The sequence below is a fragment of the Oreochromis aureus genome, linkage group 14 (assembly GCF_013358895.1).
Source record: "Oreochromis aureus strain Israel breed Guangdong linkage group 14, ZZ_aureus, whole genome shotgun sequence".
Lineage (NCBI taxonomy): Eukaryota > Metazoa > Chordata > Actinopteri > Cichliformes > Cichlidae > Oreochromis > Oreochromis aureus.
Genome location: NC_052955.1, coordinates 16,051,580 through 16,074,816, shown reverse-complemented (window position 1 = coordinate 16,074,816; position 23,237 = coordinate 16,051,580). Strand labels below are relative to the sequence as shown.

At 40.7% G+C, this 23,237-nt stretch overlaps 1 protein-coding gene across 15 annotated transcripts in view; it reads left to right on the top strand.

Moving 5' to 3' along the window:
* Positions 1 to 23,237, top strand: part of LOC116323575 (muscleblind-like protein 1) — a 68,396-nt gene that overhangs the window by 16,114 nt on the left and 29,045 nt on the right. For 13 of the 15 annotated variants that reach the window (XM_039622479.1, XM_039622480.1, XM_031743933.2 and 10 more), the window contains one exon: positions 7,066 to 8,083. The exons of 1 other annotated variant lie outside the window; for it this stretch is intronic. In XM_039622479.1, coding sequence (XP_039478413.1) covers positions 7,910 to 8,083 — 174 coding nt within the window. In that variant the 5' untranslated portion in view covers positions 7,066 to 7,909. One more of the 15 variants, XM_039622487.1, reaches the window with a different exon arrangement.

The window sequence follows — 23,237 nt, the reverse complement described above, 5'->3', positions numbered from 1 at the left end:
AGAAAATATTCAGGGATCTTTGTTTACTACCAGACACCAACCTCTGTCTCTTACAAACTTGTACTAATTGCTCCTGTTTGCCTCTTATCAATCCCTTTCCAGCTTCTATCCTTTTCCTGTCACCACCTTTGGTCTCCTTTACTCTATTTGTCTCTTGCAGCCTCCCCACCCCATACAGACTCTCCCTGATGTGCCTATCAGTATAAAGGGCAGCTCAGGTCGTTTATAGATGATATCCTGGTCAGCCGGTGATGCGGTGTAATATGAAGCGCCCAGCATCTGCTTTTTGCTGCTGCTGCAGTCAGCGCCCTTTAACCTCTCACATTACTGAATTTCCCCTCCTCTTTTTTTTGTTAACACAGTAGGAACCCAGTTCTCCCAGTTCTCGCCTCTTACGCCACAGAACATTTTGAATCTACAGTAAGCTACGAAAAATCATTATAAGTACTTAAGAAATGCATCACTGGTACATCCCAAAAATTACGTTAACCATTTTACATGTATGATTTTCATAATGGCCCGAAAGGGCAACTTCTTCCTTAATACCTGCAGTGTAAACTTACTGAACAATTAAATTTGAGCCAAAAGATAAAAATCCCTGTTTCTAACCTGCTGTATTCCCAAAATCCAAAGAGGAGGAGCATAAAAAAACAGATTCTGAGCTCTTGGCTGAATTTGTAACACTTAAATAATGACTAAACCATCAACTTACTGCGTAAACAAAGAAGACCTTTCAAATGCTAGACAGCAACTCCGAAGGCACTTTAGTAGATCAGAGTTTACCCTGTGACTCTCTTGGGGAATTTTGTTTTCAAGCATATTATTTTCTCTTAGTTTCCAGCAAGCTTCTGTTTCTCAGTGAACTGTGTTTGGTAGATCATCCGTAGGAAATCAAACATGAAGGAACCTGCTTTCTAGCTTTCTTTTCTTCACCTTTGGTTTTATTTTTTTACCTTTTCTGGAAGTCATTCAAGGTGAATAAATGACTCAGATCTCTGGCCTGCGTTCACAAAAACTTTCATCATTCTTCCTCTTTTTGTCTGTTCATTACTCTCAGATGCAGGGCTGCATGTTGCTTCAGTTAACAGCTCAGTTTCATGTGTGTTATGCTCCACAGTCCAAATTAATATTATGGTATGCAACTATATAAAAAATAGCACTGACATCATTCTGAGCTACTAATGTATAATTAGTTATATCTATGCTACAAATGGCAGTGTTGTTTTTCTGTTTGGCCTGTCTTTCGGTTTTTTTTGGCTGGCTTGCCATTTTTGGCTCAGACTTCCTGAAAAACTCCTGATTTAAGTCTCATGACATTTTACGTGGACATTTACGGTGCCCAGAGGATGAACCCTGCTGACTTTTTCCAGTGGTGCCACCTGCAGGGTGACATTTGCGTTTTTATGTGAAATGCCACAACTGCTAGTTGATATTGGTGTGCAGCTCAGGATCACTTCCAATAAATTTGGTGATCTTTTCATTCAATTCTAGCTAATAGTGGATTAGTCTCTACTACTACCAATAGCTACTTAACAAATGAATCTTTTTTCTGCATATGAATATTTTCAGGTTTTTGTAGCCTACCTTGAGTTTTTCACGTGTGAGCAGGCTGTGGTTGCATGCAGATAAAAGCTATGTGTGGCAAGCAAATCGGGTAGAGCGTTCAGAAACCATGAGCTGTAACTTTTTATTACCTTGTTGTTCTTTATCTGGATGTGGAAACAATGACCAGAGGACAAAAATGGAAATCTTGACTCAAATATTTGGATAACAGAAAGCCACAAAAAAAATTGACTGTTGTCCCCAGAGGCAAATTAGGCTGAGTAGCTCATGGGGTCACAGATTTCTCCATTTTGAGCGTTACATGCAGCTTCTCACAGACATAACATGATATTATTTTTGTTGAGTCTTATTTTTCTTCAAAGAAGTTGCCAAATCAGTGTTACCTTTGCAATATCATAAAAGTGTTGCAGATATGTTAGTAAGGGGGTCTTAGTAGTCAGTACTTCCACAGCAGGGGTGTCTCTCTGAGCTAAATCAGTGTGTTTTTCCTGGACAGTTGTCATATGCATGAAATAATGCAGAGTTGGGCCAAATGAATGGCACCGTTTTACCAGACAGATTAACACAAGATCAGATGGCTCTCTTTAAACGAGGAGATACGTGAACCCTGGTGACACTCGGCATTACAGTCTGCTTTGTGCTGACCACATGTCAACAGCTGGGGTTGGCCTGGAATGAGACAGAGTATATAGCCAGTATTTTATTCTTTTTAATGAACTCTATGTGTGTGTGTGTAGGGCTGCACGTGTCTGTTTGGGGTTCGAAGAAATCGGGGTGTTTTGTGGGAGTGTAACATCCCCAGGTTTCTCCACCTCCCTTTCCACTCCAACTTATTACTTTGGCTAGTTGATCTGATGGTGTAATAATATCTTCTGCCTCAGGCTATGGGAAATGGCCACATGCATTATTCACACATGGTAAGATGCTTATTGATGACTTCTTTATTTATATATTTCCTCTGTGCCAGAGTCATTTCTCACATTTGTTACCTCTTAGTTTTAATCCTGCTTTGAGGTGAGAGTCGACTAAGGTGCCTCACTCCCTCCCCGGTGTGGAACTGGCACTAATAATGCATGTAAACGTGGAGCCCCATTACATCTATATTATTTTGTCATAGCTGTTTCATTTAGGATATTCCAGAACCCAAAGCATAACTCTTAACAGAAAACTAGCATGCCATTGCCTTAGGACTCAAGGGTAAGTTTGTCTAATCAAATCCATGTACATTCTCTGTTTGCTTTCTTTTTATCCATGCAGCCTTGCAAATGAGGCATATTCCCTTTTATATGAGCATATGCTAGAGTTCAGTGCAACTGAACTTTTGGTTATGCTCTGATGTCTCATGTCCTCTGTGCTTAGACCAAATAAAACAAGACTTTTAACCAGGAGACCCAGGATCATCCCCCACGTGGGAATATAGTTTTTGATGCACTTCAGTTATGATTCCATTATTTTGTGTTACATTGTTTAGTTAGGTTGCAGAAAAGTACAACTGTTGTCCATTTTCTGGTCATGCTGATCAACACTTATAAAAATTATAAACATAATATAGTGCATGTGAGACATTTACACTTTTGAAACTACTTTTAATAAATTAAAACAATAAAAAATGTTTAAACTTTGAATTTTTAATGTGGATTTAGAAAAAAAATTGTTATATGTCCCTTAGAAACGTTGGTAGGAATGCTGCACAGCTATTGTGGTTAATTCACAGGGTATGATTCTGCACTGGAAATGTTTGCAAGGCTTAGGAACTGTCCTATGAAGAATACTGTCCTGTAGTCTGGCTAATCAAATTTAAATATGACATCATATCCACTTGGCTCACAGTTCAAATATCATCAGAGCACATGGGATAGCTGACACTTATAAAGGCACCGATAATAGATGTTTTGGAGAAACGTATGCTGCATTGCATGAAAGTGAAGGTTTTGCTCTGGAAAGGTTCAAACTGAAAGCGTCTGTGTGGCAGCCATAACACGAGACAGATGACTTCTGTAAATACTAAGGAAAGGTGCTTCAGTGCCTACTTTGTCACACTGCTTACCATCGGATGCACTAGTGCATCTTTAATAAGAGGAAAGAAGATAATGGCTTTAGGAAGCTGTTCGAGGAAAAAAATGATTACACAAATCGTGTAAATGTTAATTACCGGTGCATTTCCTACTATAACTTGTGGATGTGATGATATGTTTTAGACATACAACAGTTTATTATTCTCGTGGGTGAGCTATGGATATTATGCTGTTTTATTAGAATCTGCATTAGTTAGTACCAAGCACTTTCATGGGTTTAGAGAGTGTGCTACAAATAAATAGTGTGAATACATACATCAGTACAGTAAATTTGAGGTTTACCATCAGTTTCAGCATTGCTGTATTGCCAGACTTCAGGATTATCATTAATTAATTTGACTTCAGTCACAGACGCTGAATGCCTTAATAAAGACTTGAGGTACACTGGATCATCTCCACAGCGGGAAGGGAAAATATAAATCGACAGGATGAGCAACTAATCTCAGTGTGACAAGCATTTTATTCTATTTTATATGTTTTAGATTCAGCGTTTTAAAATGACAACCGTGGTAATGAGGTAATCTTTTTCAGATGTCCACATTTATATACCCTGCAAAACAACAAACAAACAAACAAAAACAACAAGTTAAAGTATCTTGGATGTGCTTTTTCTAGTTCATCTTCACAATATTTTAGTTTCAGCTCCAGCAGCTACAACGGACCCACGGCATTTGTACCATTTAGTTGGGTCCTTCGATTTTCTGGTTCTCTTTTCCAAAGTCGTTACGAATTCTCTTTCAAGCCTTTGCTTGACCTCGTGATGCTTTGAATTTTAAATCAAACAGTCAAGATGTGATGGAAGAGCAGACTTTCTGTTTTAATTTAAGGGGTTTAACAAAAGTTTTGCAATAAATGTTTAGGAATTAGAGCCATTTCATACATTTATACCACACATTTAGATGATCAAACGTAATTGGGCGGACATCATTTTATATCATTTCAAAGAAAATCCTTTGCTGTCAATGAATGTCCAGTCTTGAACCCATGGACATCAGTAATTGCTGTGTTTCCTCTCTGATGCTTTGCAGGCCTTTACTGCACCCACCTTCAGATGCTGGTTGCTTGTGCGTCTGTGCATTTAGTTTTACTTTTAATAATTGAAAAGCATGCTCTGATGTTCTGAAATCAGGTGACTGATTAGGACACCAAGGAATATATCATGTCTTTGCCTTAAGAAACTCTTGGGTTTGCTATAGCAGTATGTTAAGGGTTATTCATTTGCACTGTGAAGCACTGTCTGACTAGTTTTGCAGCATTTGGCTGAATCTGAGCAGAGAGTATATCCCTGTACACTTCACTGTTCATCCTGCTGCTTTTATCAGCAATCACATGATCTATAAACACTAGTGACTCGATTCCACTAGCATCCATAACGGTGCCTCCACTGTGTTTGACAGATGTTACTGTGTGCTTCAGGTCATAAACCGTTTCTCTCCATCTCTGTGCTTTTCTTCTCCCATCGCTCTGTTAGTTTCATCTGTCCAAAGAATTGTTTTTCTTTTTTCGGTGCACGGCTTCCTGTTCCTGAATGTAACCGGCGGTTTGCAGCTTGTTGTAAAGCCTCCTTGTTTCCATTCGTGAATGCTTCTCTTGATTGTAGACAGTGATATTCCCATCTCCTTAAGTTTTCCTGAATTGTTAGTTGTTGATGCTTAATTTGTAATTTTAATTTAATTTTCTTTTTTTGCTGTACTTCCTGTACTTCTGTTTGCATACAGGAAGTGCTGACTCACATCTTGGCATGTGTGTCTTAGAGATTTCAGCATAAAAAAAAACAATGTTTGAATATATGTTGTATACCAGAAAGGTCAGGAAGAAAGAGTGGGTGATGTAAAAGACTAATTTTGGCAAGCAGCAGTCATCTCTCTATTCACTCTGCTGCCACTTGCACATATCCGCACTGCCCAAAATATCAGCTTTGGGCTGAAAAAGTAGTTCACGATGTGACTGGCCCAAATAGGAGCAATCAATGCTTGACCAAGTACTTTCATTTTATTATACTTTTTCCCTTCCTAAGTCATGCACCTCTTCATTTTTCTTCAAGCTGACATTTTTAACTCTTGGCCACATTGCTAGACTACTGATTAAAAATCAGACAAAAGCTGGTCCTTGATGTTCCTTTACTGTTAAATATCTGGCATCATTAAGGGTTTTTTTGTGACAGCCCAGTGAGATAAATGATTTAGTACAACCACCTGAGAGTAGGTTTTAAAGTCATGTTTAAGACTTAATATCTATCCACACAGACTTTGGTGAGTTGATTTGCTTGTTTTTTTCTGGTTTAGTTTTCTTCCTCTACACACTATAAATGCTAATTTAACCCCACTGAAACGATACCATGCTTTGGAGTTAAAGAGGCATTACCTAATACCAGGAATACATATTTAGGAATAGAGCCTCTGTGTGAATCACAGGCCACGGTGAGACTGACTGAGAGGTCACTCTAAATAAGGTCATTTTGAAGTTACCAGAGGACTCCTATCTAGTTGGATGCTTTATATAAACTTCATACCACTGTTTCATGATAGCACGGTCACAGAAACATTTCATCTCTTAAAGTGTGGGAGACCTAGAAGTGATGTAATCACTGGTGGGATGTAGGTTTTGGGGCACTTCCTGTAAGCTGTTGGAGATTTGAGGGACAGTCATGTTCTTTCAGCAACCACTTTTTCTCAGATGAAATGCTTTAAATATCACGCAGGAATGAGTGTAACAAAAGTAAAAAGAAGAAGCATGTCCCAAATATTTCCCTCTTCTGTACCGACCTTTATCAAGTCATTGCCTTGTTTGTCCTACCCGGCAACCTTCCAGCAGTGACGCTGGGACTGTCTAGCCTGCTGATAGGCTACTTTTAATCTTACTGGGGATGGGCCGATTGTTAAATCACTAATCAATACTTTGATACTCGAGTGCTCGCCATTAGCTGCGTTTAAGTACTGGCTGCAGTATTTTGCAGTATAGTTACTTGATTTTTGTTTACTGTGTTTCTTTTTTCTTTGTATTGTTATCGTTGACTTGTCATTCATTATTTTCTGTTTGTTTACGGCGCTAATTCTAAATGTTAATTAATACTGATGCAGACAAAGATGCATAACATAATTGTCCCTCTTCCACTTTCTGTCTCCCCCCTCTCTCTTCTTCATGGTCGACTTTTGAAATAAATTGTCTGTGGCTGAATGCTTGAGCTTTGCTGAGCTTTCCTGTTAGCAATGTGGTGTTTGATTTTCCAGCTGAGAGCCTGGTAGTGTCTGCGAGAGCTACTGTGAGAGAGCGTGCACGACAAAATGAATGGGAGGCAAGTTCAAATGAGGCTTTGTGTCTGAATCCAATTGTGTGTTTTTGAGAGGAAGAGTATTAGCCTTGTGTTTGTGAGCATGTATGTGCAATAAGCGCTGTTACCCTGATACTCTTCCCTCCTTCTCCACAGAGAGAAGTGCCTTCATTCGCTGACCCCTGTGGCTGTTTGGCTCCGCTGAAGCCGCGTGTGCCTCTGCGCCTGTCCACGTCTGCTGGAGCTGCCAGCCACACCACGAGCACCAGGACTGCCATGATTGCCAGCCTCGTCCACTGAGGCTGTCTCCACATTACTGACACCTCCCTCCTCCCCTCCATCTCCTCCTCTGTCTGCCAGCCAGACCTCTCTCCACCCATGCCACTCAGACCTCCTCTGTGGAAGTCAAACACGCCACCTTTCTCCGCAGACAGAGGCCGATACTGAAGACACAGCGTTTTTATCGGCTCGTTTTAGCAGAAGAAGATTGTCTCTTTGCTGTCCCCTCCACCGGCCCCTCTCCCCCCTTCTCCTCCTCCTCCTCTCCTGCTTTCTTCTCTCCTCCAGCCATGCATCTTTTCATCACGGGCCAACTCGATCGATAATGTGTTTTGCCATTCATCTCACCTGACAGTTTAGCTGAGGAGCAAGCAAGGCACAGGGAGAACTGGTGTGCATGGTGTGGGTGTTTGAAAGAGAGCGATTACAAAGCAGGTCTCTCTGGCCGTCAGCAGCCTAAGCCCTGGGTGACAGGTGCTGAAGGAGCCCCAAACAGACTCTTAGGATGGGCCACAGGTGGTAGACGACAGCAAGGCCTCTTAGGCTTAAATTCAGAGTCAGACCCTGGGGAGAAAATCTGTAAAGTCTGCCTTTTTCCCATGTCCTTTATCTGTGCTTTCTCATCATTTGCCTCAGTGTTATTAGAAACATACAGAAATAGACATAACTGCATTTGCTGGATATCTATTACTCTTAATCGACCCCTCCTTCCTGGTTTAAAATGGCGGTGAATGTGACACCGATCCGGGACACAAAGTGGCTGACACTGGAGGTTTGTCGGGAATTCCAGAGAGGAACTTGTTCACGACCAGACAGTGAGTGCAAGTTCGCCCACCCTGCCAAGAGCTGTCAAGTGGAAAATGGCAGAGTCATTGCCTGTTTTGACTCTCTCAAGGTGAGTATGACAAACACCTGTGATGTTCAATCAGCACTGCCCTGTTTTTTTGTTTTTGTGGAGGTTTTTTGAGCTTATGCTGCTGACAAGGGTGGTCTGAGAATTCGTAGTGCAAAAACCTGTAAACAGACGTATTTGGAGAATTGATCAGTTTAACTCGACTATAAAATAGACATAAAATATTATTTTATTGCTGTGCTTCTTATGACTACATTTGGTTATACTTTGGCAATAGATGCATATAGATCTGTATAAATATTTTTAAAAGTATGTTTGTGTGTCAGGGTAAGCTGAGATGAGACCATGATCGCATTAACATCTGTGAATCAGACTCAGAGTTTCCTTTGCAGGCGCATAACTCCGGTGCAGGACTGTTGGTTGGCACAAAGTTGCAAAAGATTTTGTGTGATCGTCACATCAACAGGCTGCATGGGAAATAGAGAAGTAGGACAGCATACTGTGTAATTCACGTTTGTATGTAAGTCTGTGGGTACATGTCTGTGTGTGTTATTTTGAGGTCATGCAGCACAGTGGGGTGTTCTCAGAAGGCTCTGTAATTTACTGTCTATTTTTGCCCTGGCACTGAGACAACACACTCCCACTATGCAGCTCCTCTCTCCGAGACAGGGGAAGAAAAATCAAACGGCAGAGTGGATGGAAAGAGGGAGGAAAATGGAATGGACTGAGAAGTTGTGAAGAAAACACAAATACATATATTAAGGTATAATAAATGGGGCGAGAATTATTTATCCGATGCTTAAAAGAGATTAAAACGCCCTAGGCTTTTTAATCTAGGCTCCTTCTGGAAGTTTTGATTAAAACTTCCAGAAGAAATGACACGGATATTTATGTCGCAGTGTAGCTTGTCACCAAATCTGTTTACAGGCTTTCAACCAATTTTACTTACTACATTTTGCAATAAGCTTAACTGCTTTTGTTGTAAGTGTAAGTGGTACAAAAGGTGGACAGAGGACAAAGGTTTGATTCTGGTGACTGGAGACGTTGGAGAGGTTTTGCATCTTGACTCATGAATGTTAGCTCAAGGCAGCTAACCACTGTGGTTGGAGAGGTTTCTGATTTTGAGCCGGTTTTGAGTGGAACTGAATCTAGAGCCATGCTAAGATTAGTGATGATGTTTAATGTGTCTGCTTTACAGCTGCCCCCATCATTGTTTGGCATGTTAGCATACAAATGTTTGCCAACTAAACACAAAGTATAGCTGAGACTGATGGGAATGTTAATACTTTTACAAATAGAACAAAATCAGTCCAAACAATGTTCAGTCCAAACTAGAAACATCTGCTTCTTGGTGAATCTGGAGGAAATCACTAAGAAGATACAAAACTTACCCTACCGCCATAATGTTAGCATAGTTAAAGAATAAACACCTCATTTTGACAATATACTCTGTATACTGCAATGCAGATGCTCTAGGGGAACAAACGCCAACAAAAGCACTGATATCTCAGATGTTATTAATTTAATAAGAAGATGCTGACATAATTTAATTCAGGCATTTTTCTTTTGATATAAAACACAGTTTCAAGGAGACAAAGTCAGATGTGAACTTAGTTAAAGAAAAAGAAGAGAAAATAAGACAGTCAGGGAGGTAGATTTTGATAACACACGTATGAAGTGCAGTGCAGTGATTCACACTGTCACAAAGGAAGAACGTCTTGGGTTTGATTGGCCGGATGGCTGGGTTCTTCCTCTTGCAGTCAAAAAACACGTTAAGTTAAATATGATTCGAAGTATGACTGTGAGAGCGAATGATTGTTTCTATTCACCCTCTTCCCCAATGACAGCTGGGATAGGAATTCGATTGGTTAAGAAAATTGGATGGATGTATTCTTAAATTTGATGCTGCAAAATGTTATAAACACTCATACAGTTTATTTTTTATTTCATCAACATTAACGAGATTGGGTATAAAGGCTGGCCAGTGGCTGAGAGCCAAGCATGATGGCTGAGAGGTTGTTTTGCATCGAAAGATCAGAAAAGTAAACGTACACAAGACAAATGTACAACATGCACACACATGCCTCTAACTGCTTTCTCATTACTTCATATGTTTTATATGTGCTGAATGCAGAGCTATCGGTGAGGTAAATCTCTATATTTTGGCTCCAGTGGGCACAGTCGTTCTGGATCCTAGAGCTCTGTGTACTCTCTTGTGCACGTCTTGTAATTTGTCCCCTATCTGATTGGCAAGAAGGGTGTTATTCTGTGTAACTGGAGACTTGAGCTGAGAGTCAGTCAAGCAGTCCAGGCCTTGGTTTATACCTGGGGATGGATTTCTTGTTAAGCCAGGCACTGTGTTATTACAGTTATGGGCTGTTTGGCTGAAGCTAAGGTGGCTTGTGTGGGTTTAGTTGGTACAGGTAAGACAGGAATGGATAAGGGGGGCAGCTGGGGCCTTGCATGGATCATGAGAACAGACAGACAGAGCTGGAGAGGGCAAGAGCAGGCGCAGCAGGGAATGTGCAAGGAAGCATAGCACTATGCACACAGCCCTTCCCTGCTTTCAGTGCCAGGGCATTCCACAGTCTACCTCCCTTCCCTGCCTTCATGACAGAATGATAGATCTGCTTTATCTGCAGATGAATTCATAATACATAGCCAGGCAGGGAGAAGGGGCAAGGGGATAAGGGAAGGACAGGCAGGAGAATGTGGATGGAAAAATAGGAGTAAAGGGATGGATGGTGGTAAACGTGGCTTCCCACCTCAGGATAATTTTTCACACCACCTGCCCTTCAGTGCTTTTACAATGCAGGCTAGCAAAGGAAAGGAGGACTTGTAGCAGGAGAAATAGAAAGACACATGGATAGCTTCCTTAATTTGATCTTCTTTATGTATTGAATCAAGTCTTTCTCAGATTCAGTAAATGCACATTTTATTTTCACATCAGAGCCTTGTGAATTCTTACCAGTTGGTCTCTTATGATAATACCTTTATTTATACCTATTTATACCTAAACTTCATTCAGCCATTCAGCAATGTCACAAAAATAGGTTTTTGTCAGTGGTGAATATGGTGGAAAGTTCCATTTACGGGGCGTATAACAGAGGATGGGGTGATAAAAGCGGACAGGAAATGAGTCAGAGGCAGAGGCTCTTTAGGATTGACCGATATTACAGTGAGACTGACCTCATGGCCTGGACTCAAGTAACTCAAGTAACAAAGAATACGATGTTTGCAAAGACATGAGGAATCTGTCTAGGTACACAGCACAACTTCAAAATGATTTTATTTAGTTTTAATTTGCTATTGGAAGAAGTACTGATAATGTAATGCTTCTTTATCAGTCTTCAATCATTCTGTTTAGAGGTTGTCTACGATAATAAATCAAACAGCACCTACCACTTTGTTCAAATACTCAAAACTCTTCTCTAATAGGTCATTTTTTCAAGTTTTTCAAACGTACCAGACATGTCTACAACCTGAGTTCTCATTTTTAACAGTGAGTTTCTGTGAGTTGGTGTTCACTTTTGACTTTGTGTGCAGTTGTGTCGTATTGAAAAATTTCTCAGTTCAGCCTGCCAAGCACAGAAGTAGCTTGATGCCTTGTCCTGGTGCAGAAACTCTGCAGAAGAGAGTGGTTGCTGAATTCACCTTTAGATGTCATGGCATGGGAGTGACCTTGTATAACCTCTACTCTTAAAATTATTTATGTTTAAACAAAAAGAGATGCCAGATCAGGATGTACTCACGTGTGCTAAAGAGTCCGTTTCAGAAGATTTGAACAAACAATGTATTTTCGTAACTGTTTGAGAGAATGGAAAACAGTGGGATATGCTCTTTCTTTTGTCTCCTGCTGAAGGAATTCAACAGCTTGTTGCTATTAGCAGCTGGACAGAAAGCTGGTTTCACTGCAAGTGAATAAAAAGCAAATCTGGGGGCATTTAAGCTGACGAAATACAATAAACTTACCATTGGACTGTGATGGGAAACAGGTGAGCGTGAGCCAAAAAAGCCAAAGGGGTTTCGCTGAAGTATAACAGACTGGCTACTGATGACTGTGCTAAAATTATCTGACAGCGAGTTGACTTCCTCAGCAATTTCTTCTCATTAAAACTTCTGTTTTTTAATTGGCTGTTTGATATTTATTTTAAAATATTAAACTTGATTCCACTATAAGTGTTGTAAATTGGCTTTTTTCTATAAGAAGTTTAGATCCCTTTAAAGCTTGTGTGTGTTGAATAGCTACTTTCAAAGTTACCAAATGATACATTGTTGAAAATGTGTTCTATTCTTAAAAATACATTATTTTAACAGGAAACATGAGGAAGTTTAGTTTTGTTCTTTGGGGAGCGGGAGTTTTTATAATCGCAATTTCCCTACGAAGATTTTTTTCATCTTGTACGGAATATATTGTTATTCTGTATTTACATGAATTCTAACAAGCCCGCTGAGGATTATCAAATTATTTGTTTCAAAGAAAACAACATTACACACACACACAAAAACTTCAAAGTCCTCACAGACATATATTAGTAGTTTTTAAAGGAAATTCTGTGATAAGAGGGGAGCATTAAATGTTGTATAAGTAATGCATTTTCTCTGCCCTTCCCTTATTTATGCTGGTGGAACTTGAGGTTTGGCAGAAAAAATGTTACATGAAAGATGGTGAAGAGAAAAGAAAGTTCTATTTAGGTTGAGTGTATTTGTAATTGTTCCTCACCTTTTCACTGAGTAAACTTCAAGGGCGTTTTGTCCTGAATCTGCAGCCTTTCTTTGCCATGTGGTGAATAAATGTGAAAAACAGCATAGTGCGTGCTGTCAAGTCCTTCTCTCTTTCTTGCACAATTTAATATTTTTCTTTTTATTATTAATAGTTTTGGTTGAGTAAACATACTTGCATGTTACACCAAGCTACAAGTAATTTGGTGGCCTACATTCAAGTTGGTCAAACGTATAGTGTAAATATAGTATGTCACAATTTTAACAGTCTGTCAGCAATTTTGTTCGGATGTAATGTTGAATAATGGGCTGTTAGATGATTTATGGTAATTAACCAATCAGGCAGCAGGGGTTTCAATTCTGACTCTTTGTACAAAGCCAGAAAAAACATCTTATAAAGAATGTGTTTATAGAGGGGCACTGGTTTGATTTAATTTGACTTGCTCATTGTGTTCAAAACTATAGTTGCCAGAATGAAAAAGGCAAAAGAAAACCAACATAGACAAAGAGAAAGTTCAGCAATGAAAGATCAAACACTGTTTGAAGTACTGCAATCCTTTTGTCTCAAGTTTTATGGTCAGTGTGGGGTCTGACTTTTATTAGGTAAGGACATATTTAGATTTGGCAATCCAGGGGATGTTCATGTCACACTCGAGCCAAACCCCAGTGATGTGTCACATAAAACGCCGGAGAACCAGACGGGCTACAGCTGAGCATACAAGTGCCGTTCCTTCCTGGATCTTTTCATTCAGCAGAGCATTTGAAGTATATTCTCCAAGATGCTGTTTGTTAGACCCAACGCAGCCAAGTTCTTAACTGAAAGTTTGGCCTGTAAATGTGCTGTTATTGTCTGAGCTTAATAAAGTCCTGCCACTGTTTATGCATATTAAATGTGCCGCACACAAGTTTCATTTTGCAAACCTTTAAAGGTTAAGATTATACCAGTGATTCCACGTGTCCTTGAGATCTGGTGACTGTATTATTGCGATAACACAGGGAATCCCTTGCTATCATCACACCAATGGTGATGTGTGTTATTACCGCCATAAACACCAGAGTGCCTGTTCAAGTGCATTAAGGAAGTGATAGAGTGGCGCAAGCAACAAGTGAGGTTATTACAATATTTTCTTGTAAGAAGCAAAAGCTTCGTAGGCACTGAAAAAAAGCACAGAAGCTTATTTTAATATTTAAAAAAGGTCAGCTGTTATCAGAGTCGCTGGAATGTGGTTCTAGTCTACAACAAGGTCTGATTTCTGTTGAATCCTTACTTAAAAAAACAGACTTTGATGTACCAACCAGTGGGGACTAAAGAAACACATTCTAATCAAATAAGATGGAGTATCATTATGTTTGTTTAAAGTTGCCCAAAGGACCTTAATAATTCATGCAAGATAGTCAGAGGAAAAACAACCCACTCCAGCTTTGGTAAACTCATTATCCTCTGAACCAACAACGCTGATGTATTTGTGTTGTAAAGCTCTAGTGTTTGAATCAATACTGTATGCTTAGTTTGCAATATACAAATATATTTACGCACTGATCACCTGGTGTCCCTGTCACAGCGATCAGTGTTTAAAAGCTACACTCAACAGTCACACATACATCGCCACATTGCAGAGACACACAAGCCAGCAGCATTGGGAAGGTATAGTGACCTACATAGCTATACTGTATACCTCAAAGTCCTTGAAAATGTTTTCAAAAATGTAAGGGGTGAGCAAGAGCAGGTGAGAGGAAAGCAACGAGAACAGATAACAGCAGAATAGGCTAGGCAATATATATTGAGATGAGAGCCCGGCAGAAAACAGAAGTAGAGGTGTGAGTGTGTGTTAGTGTGTAGTCCACAGAGGGATGCAGTATATTGACTAAGAACTCTTTGAAAAGGAAACGTACTCCGACAGAGTTAATCTGCTCTGTATCTGTATTCTCCTGCCATGCTCTTCGCTCTCATCCTCTCCTCTCATTACCTCTGTTAATCTGTCTCTACTCAACCCATCCCGCCCTCCATCCCCCTTTCTCCCTTTTCTTCTTCTTCTTTTTTTTTTACCTTACAGGCATCCCAGACACTTTCATTTCCATTTCACACACAGCGATTTTATCTTTTATCACTTTTCATCATATTTTGGTGAGACATTTGTTCGTCTGGGGCTTTATTAGTTAGACGATGGACAAAATTTAAGCGTCTTTGTTGTGTCATCTTTGGCCTTCAGGGGACCAGAGTTATGGTGTAATATTTTTACATTAGTTTTATTTCATTTTACATTTTTTGTTTTTTAATTTGAGTGCAGTTTTTAGTTCATTTCCAGGCTGTTTGCTCATTTCACTGTAATTACTTCAGTAGTCTACAATCATTATGCTTTTTTGCATATTTAACATATTTTAGGAAACAAGCTTTTTTTTGAGTAATCAGTTGCTGGGCAGTCACGGGTGAGCATTGTTAGCAGATGCTGTGTCCTGGCATTTGGGAGCTCCCATTACACTTTGAAAAATTAAGGAAGTGAAAGCTAGTTAGCCTAGATTGCTAAAATTAGCAGTGATTCCCATTAGACCTTACACTCTGTGGCAAAAACACTTATGTCAAGGGCTGTTTAACTGCAGAAAATTAGAGTGAAATAAATTAGACTGTATTTTTTTTTTTTTTTTTTACCAAGTAAGTATACAGAACAAGTCACATACCAGACAGTGTTTGCTGATTTTCTAGCTGATACGAATTTCAGTTTGACCCCAAAGTCACCTTTCGGTGACTTTTATACTTCTGTTTGTTTCTTATGATTTCTGCAGATCCATTTTTATATTGTCTGGTCTTACTAAGCAGGATATGCTATATATAACATTTCACACATATTGGCCTAAGAGAGACTTTTATTAGCACATTGCCATGAACTGAGGAGTGAACACACGCAGCCAGCAGCTATTAACTTTGTCTGGCTATATTCATGAGCAGGTCCTCCCTTGAAACGTCTCCTCTAAATGTCTCTCTGTCCTCAGAGAGGCCACCATTACATCCATCTGTGGATACACTGCATCAGCATAGACGCACGTACGCACACACACATCCATCTTTAAACATGCTGCATCAGCATGGAGACATGACACAACAACACCAGAGCCAAAATATATACAAGGGCATTCAGGAATAGCCTCCCAGCTCATGGAAACTTCCCTCTTTCACCTTTTGGCACCCTTCATTTTTCAACTTGTGATCTTTCTGTGCGTATTTCTCTACAAATATGTGTGTCATTCTTCCTGCATTGCGTATGCGTACTTCTGCATGTGTTTTCTTAAGAAACTGGAGGGCCCTGGACATTTAGAGGTAATATCAGGATATCTGCGTGCTGAGTCGTGATGTCCCATTGCTATTGCTGCTCCTGCTGCTAGCGCTGTTGTGGATAGAATATCTAATCAGTTATGGCGCGATCCATTCCTGTTAGCCTGTCTCGACCCCCCCATCCCCGTCCCCCGTCTCACCAAACTAACTCATCGTCTTTCTCCACGTGTGCTGATCGCTGTCCCTCCTCCTCCTCCACCTCCCCCCCTTTTTTTGACCTCACCTCTCGCTATCTTCGGACTGCTTTCAAAGCTCTCCATTTGTAATTCTTTCAGGTTGATGTAATAAAACAAACATTTAAATGAGACTGCAGACACATAAGGTGTAAGGGGGTGGAGAGTGAAGTAAATGGAGAGTGGAAGCAACAGAACATTAATTCACCCCAGGACAGAGAGTCATCTGCCAACTTGTTTTCCTGCTTCTGTCGATTGGCTGCACCGTAATTCTGCCTACCCCTGTCTTTGCTCCATCTCCGCTTCTCTCTGTCTGTCACTGACCCCGCACTCTTCATCCGATTGCACGAGTGCGGGCATCGTGCAGTAACTCTTCTGAAGTGTAATCATTCACTTTCAGGTTCCAACACATAAACACACAAACTGACATGAGGAGCAAACACTTACTCTCGCCTGCAGACACCCACTCACACAATGACACAAGCACACTCGCTGATCTCGGTAAAGCACAAAGGGTCCTGAAAAATAATAAGTATTCACATCAGGTAGGTAATCACGATAGAGTGGCTTTGGTGCCTGGTTAATGATATTGCAGGCTAGAGCAGGCAGGAAACTGGAGGCTGGGCAAGTCTCACGCTGTTGTGTCATTGGACATTTTGAAGCGATTATGTGTCGTCATGGAAGCCACGGCAGGATGGCTCGCAAATCACAAGGCATTGGAACAGAGAAATTAGAGTGGGTCAGGAGAGCGTTTGGATGATCAAAGTGGAAACAAAGGCAGACGTGTTGTGCGGGCAGTCTGCAGCACTGCTTCCAATAAGAGACTGATAGTTGTGGTGTTGTGCAAAACAAACTGGATTGAAATGAATGTCTCCACACGACAAACTGTTGTGTCTTTGAAAATTGCTTTTCATCTACAGTACTGTGCATTTTCTAGGAAAATGAGAAATAGGTGCAGTGAATGAAACGAACTACTTTTAGCTGCTCCATAGTCACATGAAACATGTAAAAAACAGATTAAGACACAGTATCTAAGGCAAAAACAGAGGTTATACAATTTTAACAAGTCAATATTTGGTATGAACAGTTTTGTTCTCCAGTTGTGTAGTAGTTAACACATTCTTTTAGCAACAGAAAGGTCTCTGCTTCGATTTTAGCTGGAGACACACATGCCCCTTGGGGTTGTGTCAGGAAGGGCATCTAGCATAAAAACTCTGTGAAATCAAACATGCAGAGCTACCTGCTGTGGTGTCCTCTTGTGGCAAGCAAGCAGTTGAAAGTAGCTTAGACATCAACACTTCCTGAACTCTTTTAGCAAAGCTTTCTCATTTTCCAGGCTTCTTGAAGGACATTCAAAACTCCTCTTTGGATGTTGGCTGCCTTTTATTTCATTCTAGGTCAAGATGATCCCCCAGTGCTTCAATAATGTTGAGGTTCTGGGGAGGCCAATCCGTAACTCATAGTGTTCCCTTAGATGTTTGTTTTTTATCAAGGTTTGCATTGCAAACATGCATGCATGGCATTATGTTTGGGATCATTGTCATTATTAACATTTTACTTCTAAACAGCTAGTGTTAACATTCAGCCCATACTGCATACTGTTGCTCTCTTATTGTTATGCTTAGAGAGTATAGACTCACTGCATTTGATTACAGGATGAAAACAATACAGTGTCTTGGCTAATTAGGCTAATTGGTAAAAACGTCAAAGCCTTGCTGAAAGACAAGAAATGCATTTGTGTATTATTATTATTTTCACAAACATTTGACAAAAAAATAATGGTTAACATCCTTAATGTTAAGACATATTAAATTAGAAATGGTTTAGCCTGATATTTTGAAGGGATTTACTGACCAGCTACGCTTGGTGACTACTCTTAGCAGAACCAAACTTTAGCTGCGCTCTCTGTACAACCTTCAGTTCTGAAATACAACAAGGACTTTTAAACACAACATTTACATTAAACAGCATAGATATTAATTAGGGTTTTATTTTTTCACCTTCTAAAAAGGCCAACTAGGCAACACATTTGACAAATAACTAAATTATTGGTACAAGAACTGAATGGCAAGATACAAGAGGTATGAAAAACTGCCTCTAAAACTTCCTAACTCCCGAGCATCCTAAAAAAAAATGTTTGCAGATATCCAGTTTCTTAGCCGTGAAGTCCAGCCGGATTAATGCAACTAAGAAAAAATATTTACAGCAGATGCATGCGCATTTTGCTGAACATGTTAAACATACTTCTGTGCTAGATTTGTAATTTGTTTAAGTGCTACGATCATGTATTCCCATTCCCAATGGAGTGCAGTAAACAAGATTCAGCTGAGTATGATTAGTGTCTTTGCCGTCTGTCATTGGCGTGTTTTTTTTTTTTTTTGCCCTGCAGTTATAAACATGCATTCATGAATTTACTCATTGCCCTCATCACTCCTTCCTTTAATTAGAAAATAATCAGAGTTGGATGAGAGCTTCATTAAATCTCATCCTTGAGAGCCATCAGCCACAAACACAGGAGTGGGATATTCATCATGCTTATGAAAAGAACTCGGATTCCTCCCCTCACTTTGTTTTCTTTGCTCAGAGATAGAGTGTTGGTTGGGAGGACAGCGTCAGCAGACTTAGACAGAGGAGTGACCAAGCGATCAAGTCAGAGAAAGAAAGGGTTTTAATGGAAGGGAATGAAGAGAGTGGGAGGGAAGTACAGAAAGTGAAAGAGTGGGCAAAAGAGGAGGAGAAAATGTGTGTGAGAGAGAGATCATTAGAGAAGTGCTAATTAACAGAAACCACACTGTTTATCAGCACTTTGTCGCCATGCAGTATTGATCCTTCATGACCATTATGGAGCGGATGTTTTGCTGCTTTCAGCGTGGCTTTTCTCTCTTTTTCTTTCTACAAAGACTAATACATCAACTTTGACTCACCCTCTTACGGCAGCCTGTAAAATCCACCCGGAAACATGCAACTCATGCAAACCTGAGCAAATGAACACATGAAATGAAATAAAGCAAGGTGAGATAACACAATGAGATGATGTCATTTGCAGAAAATGTCTGCATCTCCACTTGCATCATCGTGACATAAAAGACACCGAGAGTATAATCCCTGCAGAGACACGGATGAGACACGAGGGTGGCGTCAGAAAGGAAAAGAGACTGTGTAGCAACGAAATAAAGTGAAAGACAATGAAAGAATGATGGACAGAAATCAAATTATGTCACATGGACAATGATGGACAGGTCGAGAAAAGGGAAGTGCAGGAAGATGGTGTACAGATGGAAAGAAAGCAATAACAGAGAAAGGGAGTGCGGAAGTGAACGGGAGTGGTGCCAGTCGGCTCTTCGGCATGTGCAATATTGAAGAATGTCTGTAATATCCCTTTATTGTTATAGTGCATGTTGCAGGGCTTGCTGTTAGACATTGTGATTCTTCAGGAGGCTTTAACTGGATTACATCGGTATCAGGCTCAGCCATCAGAAGGGCTACAGCAGCTGTGTCGTGTTGGGTCTGCCGACAGCTTGCTGTCTGTCACCGCAGTGTCTATCACCGCAGCTTCCCTACTGGTATTTTAAGTCTAGACTGGACTACATGTCCTCACAAATATTTGATCTGAATGACATCTAGAGTGCAGTCAGATCCGTATTTTCTCAAGCAAGCTTTTTCATGTAAGCTTCTGTGTAAATTCTGTTCAGTTTTAGCCCGAATTTGTTCATACTTTTTTCTTTCTAATTGGCTTTGTTGACGGACAACATTACGTTTTGCGACTACAGCGGGATACAATACGTGGCAGTGGCAGCTCTGACAAGATGAGTCCATTGTGAGAGAGGCTTAGAGAAGGTGATCACCCTGTCCAGCGTTTCCCCGCTCTTTGCTGAAGTGGTACAAGCCGACTTTGATCAATGTGGATCGATGTGGATGAGTGTGCAGCCGGAAGGCGCTATGTGAAGACGGAGGGGGGTGATGGCCCTTTGCTCTGTCGTGCACAGTGTGTGTGGGAGGGAATTAAGACACATTGTGTCATGCTTTTCTACATGATATATCACCCCAACAGAATACATCCTTAACCCATGACTCCATCTCAGTCTTTGTTTCTATTCTTTCTACCCATCTTTTACTTTTGCTCCCTTTTGGCTCTTTATGGGAAAAAGACACTCTGTGCTGAATGCTCCTTTCCAGTAGAGAAGACAAGATTCTGAGGGGGGGAAAACGCCCATTTCTCAGTTTTTTAAACAAATCGTACTTTTGTTCCGAGTGCTCTTGGGTAGTGCACATGGGAAACGGGTAACTTCATCATGAAACCATCATGGAAATAGAAGGATCTTGCACTGAATAGTTAATTCCTTTTTACTGTTGTGCTTATTTTCTTTTTCTTTTCCCCCAACAATGCCAAAACTCGTCATGTATCCCAAAGGCTTCAGTTTAAGGATTTCCAGCTCTGCAGTTGTTGATGATACAAAGGATTACATGCTGTATTACTGTTGTTTCCTTTGTACTTCCCTTCTATTATTAATGTAATCTTTGGAGAAAAGCATTTGGCTATGCTCCTCGAGTGTGTGTGCTTTAAGAATGCCCGTGCATCATTTTGTGTGTGCTTGCAGTGGGTATATCATCACTCTGTGGAGTAATGAATGCTAATCCTCTCTTATCTGCTTTAACCTCAAGGCAATGACACTAGCTGCTGATGCCAGTACAGTGACACCCTTTGTTGAAGGAGTACGCGTGTATGTGTGAGCGTGGCTGAAGATGTGCCACACACGGATGTAAGAAGAGATGTCTCTACTAGCATTTGACAACTTGCCCTCAGTTTTTCACACTCTGAAGCTTTAGGGTGTGGTCTTGTGATTATCTGCCATGTCCCCCATGACTCATCAGAAGAGCTGAATAAAACATTCCAGCCAGCTGACTTTACTGCATCTGATCCTGACTCATAAAAAAAGAACAGTCATTTGATATTAAGGCCTTCTTCAGGTCATTATGCAGAGAAGGCATCGAACTGTTTTTCTTGCTCTCCAGCGACTCGGTCAAATGCAGTTTTCACTGGCTGAGAGCAGCCCTCTCTGTTGCCCGTCTCCTGTTGCCAACAGCATCTTTTGTTTTCACTTCGGAGCCACTTTATGTAGCTGCTAAAGATCACAGCACAAACCAAAGGCAGCTGCCAGTCTTTGTCAGCAAGCATCTTTTGTTCATTTACAAGGACAACTCCATCTTTTTTCCTTCTTTCCTTCCGTCGGCTCACTCTGGCTTTCTTGAAATAGAGTCATAAGCAAACAAAAACTCTTTAGCCCACCTCTTAATGAACACTTAATGACAATAAGTGTAAAGCAGTTTAAGCAGAGTGAAAATTGATGGAGAGCAAGATATGAAAAGCGGGGGAAGGTTTAGATGAAGAAAAATTTTTAAAAAGAACAGAGGTCTGTCCCCTGCAGCCAGTGACGCCCATACAGTATAACTGCAGAACGAGCGTTACAAAGATGGGCAGAAAATAATTAGGTCTAAAAGCTGTTGAATCCTGTCTGCCTGTTCAACAGTCTTCCATTAAGCCTGTTTTAATGGGTCTGCTCTTTGCCTGCCTTCTTGGCAGAGTGAATGGGAGATAAAACTGAATTAGACTAAACTTTAAAGATTGTGAATAGGGAACGCTCAGGCAGAGAGTGAAGGAGAGATAAAGGCCAAGAGAAAAAGATGAACGGATAGAGGATGGAGGAAGAGGGTTAATTGAAAGAGAAATAGAGAAGAAGGGCCAGATCTCAGGGGCTGTGGGGTGGTCTCTCTCGCCTCTCTCTGCATTGCTGTCTATATGTGTGTATATGTGTTTGAAAATGTGTGTATTTGTCTGTCTGAGGGGAGACAGCGTTGTAGACTAAATGAGAACAAAGCTAATTAGGGACCCAACTCTACGATGAGGTTCCCGCTGGAGCCAGGACAACACTTCCCACCTATAATGCAGCCGAGAGGGTCAGACGCCACAGAGACTTTTTTTATTTGAACGTTTTCATCCCGCATTTTAAAGCAGATTCTATAAGCAAGTGAAAAATGGCCTGTATTTGGCCTGTATTTTCTATAGCGCTTTTCTGGTCCCTAAGGACCCCAAAGCGCTTTACATATCCAGTCATTCACCCATTCACGCACACATTCACACACTGGTGATGGCAAGCTACGTTGTAGCCACAGCCACCCTGGGGCGCACTGACAGAGGCGAGGCTGCTGGACACTGGCGCCACCGGGCCCTCTGACCACCACCAGTAGGCAACGGGTGAAGTGTCTTGCCCAAGGACACAACGACCGAGACTGTCCGAGCCGGGGCTCGAACCGGCAACCTTCCGATTACAAGGCGAACTCCCAACTCTTGAGCCACGAAGAAGTTTGGGTTGTGCGACTTTAGTAAAAGGAGCATAGTGAGCAAAGATGAAAAAAGGCTCTGCTGCTGACTTGGTCACTTTGACGTTTCATTTAATCCTTTTTTTATTTCTTGGGTGCTAATGCTGACTTTTTTGACCATGCTGGTGTTCACTTTCAGACTGGTCAGCAGCAGATACAGAAGGTATGCCTTATCCCGATTTGCCCGGCCTCAAGGGAGTCTAATGATTACATGGTATACACTCTCTGAACCAATTCCTGTGCACTCCTTTAGTTGTCGGGTGACCCACTGTGAAATAAGTCAGTACTGGTGGTAAAATAGCAATGCCTCTGTAATTCCTCAGACATTTCTGTCCACTTCATGTGATTTCAGCAAGTGCCTGTTTCTTGATCATCTGTTTGGAAACTTTCATTCATTTCCTCACGGCAAAATGGAAAGAATTTCAAAATCTGTCCTGCATGGGATCTGTTTTGGTTTTTTTGTCACGATTAAATCCAGACAATCTTAACAAAAAAATCCTACCAAATCCTAATTCTGGGCTTTTATCATTAATTTTTGATATTTTGATTGATGTGATTCAGCCAGTGTATTCAGAGCAAATAAAAGAAGCACTGG